The 7,031-nt window shown below is 46.1% G+C and overlaps 1 protein-coding gene across 10 annotated transcripts in view; it reads left to right on the top strand.

Annotated features, from left to right (window-relative positions):
- The first annotated feature begins 611 nt into the window (after positions 1-611).
- Positions 612-7,031, top strand: part of ST7 (suppression of tumorigenicity 7) — a 248,072-nt gene continuing 241,652 nt past the window's right edge. For 8 of the 10 annotated variants that reach the window (XR_005503176.2, XR_010065617.1, XM_006236132.5 and 5 more), the window contains exon 1: positions 612-1,588. Coding sequence is in view for 7 of the 10 variants with exons in the window: in XM_006236132.5 (XP_006236194.1) it covers positions 1,438-1,588 (151 nt within the window). In the remaining 3 variants the exon portion in view is untranslated. Of the gene's footprint in view, positions 1,589-5,934; positions 5,957-7,031 lie in introns of those variants that run through there. The other 2 variants (NM_001004102.1, XM_063285729.1) reach the window with 2 other exon arrangements.

Genomic DNA, 7,031 nt, shown 5'->3' on the forward strand with positions numbered 1-7,031 from the left:
AATATGAAGGTGAGAGGCTGAGGGGGAGTCTCTGCAAAGCCGGCATGTCCACATTCTTGGCCTCTCCCTAGCATTCCTTCTTCTGGAGGTTTATGAGGTAAAATGTCCTGGAATGAGGGGCTTCAAAGGAGGGGGGAGGGAGAAAAGATCTTTCTAGGTTTTAAAGCTTAGTCTGAGGGAGGTGCATTCTAATTTCTACAATGCGCCTTGGAGCAGATGAATTTTGGTTTCCTGGAGCCGGCTTCGCTTTGGAGGACACACAAGGTATGAAAAAAGGACGGGAGCTCAGAGACACCTTGCTTCTGAAGTCTTTCCAATTTCTTCTCATTCAAGGCATCCAGCAGGCCAGCACAAGGTGTTCCATTTTGAGGTAGTGCATTCTGAGCTTAATCATGAGCAATATAAAAATTATAATAAGATAATCTGTTCAAGTGATGAATTTTAATGTCTTGGTTAGAGTTGGGAAAGCCTGCAATTGTTTCACTTAACACTGAATACATTAAAAGTCAAATCATTTATTGACAGAAACAGACTCTGAGGTGCCACCTAAAACCTTGTATAAAATATACTATTTTATTCAGCCGTGGGAAAAATGCTCACAGTGTCTTTTTCATTTTTCTTTATTTTTCATTAGGTTCAGATGAAGTATGCCAAAGTTATCCTAGGGAATGACTTAGATGTTAAAAACAAAAACAAGACAAGACTTGTTTGAATGGTGATCACTTGGAAAATAGGAAGAAAAAGAAATATGTATGTTGTCAGTTTCTTTGCAAAGCCCTTCACAGTGCTTCTTGGAAAAAAACAAAACAAAACAAAACAAAACAAAACAAAACAAATAATAGAAGCTAGCACTAAGACAAGGAGATTTCTCTTCAGGCCTACTGACCAGGAGTGCATCTCTCCTAGCTCTTATGGATTTTACTGATACCTTTAAGCCCCTGTCTTGAGAGAAACAGAGCCTTAAGACTCTGAGTCCTGGAAATCTTGATTACAACTGAATTGACTCCACCTTAAGGTAGTCCTAGCAGCGCTTTGGGCCTCAGTTTCCCTGGGCTTGTAACCCGGGTCCTGGCAACTGTTGCAGGCTCTCACCCAGACGTTACAAAGTGTGTGGAACACGCCCGGCTCTCGGAAGCGCACTACACGCGCGAGCTGTTACGTCAGTGGTTCCCTCGGCGGCGCCCGGGCTGTCCTCCTAAAATACTAGTAGAAGTATAAATGGCCCGGGAGTGTGCAGGGACCGGGCCCACGTGACCGCTCCACGAAGGCCACCGGCGGGGGCTCGCAGCGCAGGCCGCGCGGTTTCCCGCCGCATCCGGGCGCCGGGCGAACTCGGGGGCGCCGGGCCCTGGCGGCGGCGGCTCGAGCCGTGCCTCGGGCCGGTGAATCATCCCGGTAGCCAGCGAGCGCCGCGGCGGTCCGCAGCAGCGCCGGAAGATGGCCGAGGCGGGCTCGGGCTTCCTGGAGCAGCTCAAGTCCTGCATCGTGTGGTCGTGGACCTATCTGTGGACCGTGTGGTTCTTCCTCGTGCTCTTCCTGGTCTACATCCTGAGGGTGCCCCTGAGGATCAACGACAATCTGAGCACAGGTCAGGCCCGACCCGGCCCGGCCTGGCCCGGCTGCCCCTCCCCCGCCCCGGAAAGTTAGTGCAAAGTCGCGCGGCGGGGTCGCGGCCGGCGGGGACGCGCGCTCGGGGGCGCGCCGCCTCAGGTGGCCGCCGCTGTCCCGCGGCCTTCGCCAGCCCCCCACCCCCGCGTGCCCGAGTGTCCCCGCTGTCCCCGCGGGTCCCCGCCGAGCCCCGAGAGCTCTCGAGTCTCGCGGGCGCTCGAGCGTCCGAATTAGCGCCGAGGAGGCGTCCTGCTCCCGGCTGCGCGGTGAGGGCCCACGCGTGGCTCGGGCTGAGGGCGCGCGCTCCGCTGGCCGGGAGTGGAGAGCCTCGTCCCGGAGGGTGTCGCTGTGGTGTGGACAGGGAGGGCATGTCCATAGGTCCTTCTAGGAGCATGGATGACGTGTCAGGTCACCCAACGGAATGTCGAGGGGACGCGCGGACGCGCGCGGGGCATTTGGAATTTCTGACGCCCCTAGTTGAAGTTTTCCTCTTCTCTGCTGAGCTCTCTCTGAAGTGCGATGGGCTAAACAAGTGTGCATATGGTGATTGTAGTCCTGATAAACTTGCAGTAGGCTACCCCAGGTGTTAAAAACCAAGGAGGGCAAACTCAGGCTAAGGACACCTCAGAGACAATACAGAAATAAACTGCACTTTCAAGGAAGGTTTACAGCTCTTCGTTCGAGTCTGCAAATTATTGTGGATTCAAGGTAGATACACCTTTATTCCACACTATGCTGCAATGTCTTTACAGTTCTGACTTATTTACAGAAATCGATACACACTCACATGTATCTGTCTGCTTTTGTTTAATTTGCGTTGTCTACAAGACCAAGGTTGGAAATGCTGTTACTGGGGATGGGGGCGGGAGGAAGGTGGACCCTCTTAGATGTTTGCTACAATGTATTCATTTTGTTTGGACATGAGCTTTTAACATTATAAATGCCTTTAATGTGAGTGAACCGGTTGCTGACTATGTTTGTTTCATAGTATCTTTTGGATAGTCTTAGTATCTTTGGGAAGCAGACAGAATTCTGCCCATAGAATCAGCTCATCCTAATGTCGAGGATGCTAAGCCGTTTGGCTCTGATTTTTCCAAAGATCCCACTTTTTTTTTTTTTTTAAAATCTGTTAGTGTGACTGTGTGACTACTTGTCACATCGTCACATAATTGTGTTCCTTGCCTTAGGACAGACGTTCTCAACCTGTAGATCATGACCCTTTTGGGGCTTGCATATCAGATATCCTGCATATCAGATATTTACATAAGGAGCAGCAAACTCACAGTTACAAAGTAGCAAAGAAAAAAATAGTTTTATGGTTGGGGGTCACCACAAGGTTCGGAACTGTATTAAAGGGTCATAGCATTACGAAGGTTGAGAATAACTGCTTTAAGGTAAGTTTTGTTTTATTTTGTTTTTCCATGGACTCTGGTGACTAGAGAATAGATTCAGTCTCAAAGACCTAACCTTTAAACCAATTTAAATGTTTATCACCTATTTATTGGAAGGTACATCCAAATTTTTTCCTTCCAGAAAATTTGTTGTAGAATTTTAAAAAACTTGAATATTTAATATAAATTATATTTATTTCAGAATATGTCTACATGGCACATTTCCTTAAAGTAGGTTGAATTGTATGCAAGGCACAGAGTGCCATACACTAACACTTTAGACAGAACGGGCAGGAAGCAAGATGCCTATTAAGAAGAGGGGCGATTTTTCAGGAAGGTTATTGGGATCTCCCCCAGCCCCAAGCAACACTAGATGCAGCATTTCTCACAGATAGTTTGCACAGGGACGTGTCTAATTGAGACTCATGAGAAAATTCAGTCTCGGATGGGCCAGTCACCATGTAGAGGCTCTTTTCTCAGTTTGACCTGGGGTTTTGTGCACATTCTTGTCATAAGGGGGATGAAAAGAGAAGTGTGTGGAGAGTGTTCATCTTTCTGTGATTTCTTTCTGCTATTTCCATGAGAATGTAGTAGATGAGGAAGGGCTTTAGCACTGTTCTTGATATAACCAAGAATGGCGGTGAGCCACCACAGCCAAGATTAGGTTTTTCAAAAGGCAGTGTGAGACATTGGATGGCATTTTCCTTCCCTTTTAAGAAAAAGTGAGAAGTTCTTGTAGGAAGACTGCCAGAGATTCCTGTCAACTTATTTCCCTCCTTTTCTTGCCAAATTCTCTTTCCCACAGAAACAACTTTCTGTAATGAAAGAACTTGCTGGCTGGATTGCACACCTCCAAGTAACTGCCCTCCAGTGGTCAAGATGGTGGTTGCAGGGAACTCTTTAAATGGGGTCTAATCCCCCCTCCCTCTCCCCTCTTCCCCCTCTTCTCTTCCTCTCCCTCCCCTCCCCTCCCATTCCCTCTCCTCTCCTCTCCCAGTCCATCCTTTCCTTTTTGGTTGTTTCTGAGACAGAATTTCTTTCTCTGTAGCTCTGGCTGTCCCGAAACCTACAGAGATCCACTTGGCTCTGCCTCCCAAGTGCTGTGATTAAAGGTGCGGACCACTATGGCCCACCTAACAATTAATTTTGTTGCTCTCTAGCTCTGTGGTGTTTTCTCCTCCTGTAATAAAGCAGAGACACCATTGGGTCCAGAGCTGCTTTTTAGAGTTGCTGCAGGTGTTGCAGGCCTCCACACCACTGAAGTAAGACAGAGAGCTATGAGGCAACTAGGAGCCATGAATTCCACAACTCAAGACCTGCTGCGCACCTTATGGGAGTGGACTCTGATTTAAATGCTATACATTGCTTTTTGGATATGTGCCATGCTCTCCTCATTTTCTTCAAATAGATTCTTTTCTTATCTAATACTTCTCAACCTTCCCCTCTTTCTACTTCCCCCAGCCCCTGCTCCCCTGGATCCTCTCCCCCACCCTCTTCCATCAGGAAAAAGCAGGTCTCCAAGAGACAACCACCAGACAACATACAATAAGGCAAGACAAACACCCCCATACCAAGTCTGGCTAAGGCAATACCACAGAAGGAAAAGAGTGCCAAGAGCAGGCAAAAGACTCAGAGATACATCCACTCCCACAGTTAGGAGTCCTACAAAAGCACCAAGCTAACAGACACAACATCTACACCGAGGATCTGATGTAGACGCATGCAGGCCACATGCAGGCCCCATACTTTTTGCTTTAGTCTCTATGAATAGTTCATATGAGCCCTGCTTACTTGATTCAGTGGGACATATTCTCCTGATGTCCTCCATTCACCTCTGACTGCTACAATCTTTCAGCTCCCTTTTTCACAAGATTCCCCCGTAGCTCATAGGGGAGGGATCTGATAGAATTCTCCAATTTAGAGTCTCTCCACATAATGTCTGGTTGTGGGTGTCTCTTCATCTGTTCCCATCTGCTGCTGGAGGAAACCTCTCTGATGATGACTGGACAAGGGACTGATGTATGAATATAGCAGAATATCCTTAGGAATCATTTCACTGCTTTAATTTTTATTTATTTTTCAAATCAACATGTTTGATTTTACCCTAGGACATCGGACTACCCAGACTTTGGTTCCTGGCCATCCAAGCAGTGTCTGACATGGGTTTCCTCTCACGGAGTGGGCCTCAAGTTAAATAAAGTTGGCCACTCTCACAAGTTCTGCCCTGCCATTGCCCCCAGCACATCTTGCAGGCAGAACTAACTGATTGTTGGACGAAGGTTTTGTGCCTGGGTTGGTGTCCACAGTTCTCATTCAGTGACACAAGTAGCTCGACCTCTTTGTGGTCACTGAACTGTGTGGATATTGTCCTCAGCGATAGGGCCACACTATCCTAGCATCAGCCTGGGTTGTTTGTGGACATCCATGGGACCCCATCAGCCAGCACCTCAACTGGATGCAACCTAGTCCACCACTGGAAGCCTTGCCTGGCTACAAAAGATGTCCAGTGGAGACTCTGTATTCCCCACTGCTAGGGATCCTCACTAGGACCACCCTCACGGATCCCAGAAAGATTCTATTGCACTGGGTTTCCTTCCACACTGCCCACCAAAAGCTCTCCAGTTTCAGTTATCACTCCCACACTCTTCTTCATTCCACCTCCTCCCACCTGATCCTTCCCTCTCCTTTCCCCACCAGTCCCCACTCACAAAATCTAGTTCCCCTTCCCAGGAAGATCCATGCATTCCCCCTAGACCCTGCCTTTTTACCTAACTTTCCTGGGTCTATGGATTGAAGTTTGGTTACCATTTATTTAATGGCTAATATCCACTTAAACGTGAATATTTTGTCTTCTGGGTTTTGGTTAACTCACTTAAGATGGTTTTTGTTTGTTGTTGGTTTTTTTTTTCTAGTTCTATTTTCCTGAAAATTTCATGATGTCATTCTAATTTTAACAGGTGAGTAATATTCCACCATGTAAATGTGCTATATTATCTTTATCCATTCTTCTGTTGAGGGACATCTAGGTTGCTTCCAGTTTCTGGTTATTATAAATAAAGCTAAAATGTATATAATCGAACAAGTGTCTTCATGGTAGGATGAAGTGTCCTTTGCCCAAGCAAAGGTATAGCTAGGTATTGAGGTAGTTCAATTCCCAATTTTTGGAGGAATTGCCACGGAAAAGGAGCTGAGAGTTCTATTTCTTAATCTGAAGGCAGCAGCAAGACTGACTCTTCTGCAGGAAGCCAGGAGGAGGTCTCTTCTGCACTGAGCGAAGCTTCACAAACCACCCCCACAGTGATGTATTTCCTCTAACAAAGACACACCAACTCCAACAAGGCCATACCTCCTAATAGTGCCACTTACCATGTGCCAAACATATTCAAACCACCACATAGATATTGTTTAAATTTGACTTTATCACAGAATATTATTTTCCTCATCAACGATGATTGAAAGTTTTGCTGGGTATAGTAGTCTGGGCTGGCATCTGTGTTCTCTTAGAGTCTGTAGCACATGTATCCAGAACTTTCTGAGTTTCCATTGAGAAGTAAGGTGTAATTTTAATACGTCTGCCTTTATATGTTACTTGGTCTTTTTCCCTTGCAGGTTTTAATATTCTCTCTTTGTTCTGTATGTTTAGGTTTTTGATATGAAGTGCTGAAGGGACTTTCTTACTTAGTCCCATCTATTTGGTGTTCTGCATGCTTCTTGTACCTTTATAGGCATCTCCATCTTTAGGTTAGGGACATTTTGTTCTATGATTTTGTTGAAAATATTTCCTGCCTTTGAGCTGGGATTCTTCTCCTTCCTGTATTCCTATTCTCAAGTTTGGTATTTTTATATTGTGCCAAATTTCCTGGATGTTTCCTGTCAGGGATGTTTTAGGCTTAACATTTTCTTTGACTGATGTATTCATTTCTTCTATTGAGTCTTCAATGCCAGAGATTCTTTCTTCCATCTCTTGTATTCTCTTTACTCATTTCCAGAATCCCTCAATTTGTGTTTTCCTTAATGCTTGTATTTGCATTT

This window comes from Rattus norvegicus, chromosome 4 (genome assembly GCF_036323735.1).
Source record: "Rattus norvegicus strain BN/NHsdMcwi chromosome 4, GRCr8, whole genome shotgun sequence".
Lineage (NCBI taxonomy): Eukaryota > Metazoa > Chordata > Mammalia > Rodentia > Muridae > Rattus > Rattus norvegicus.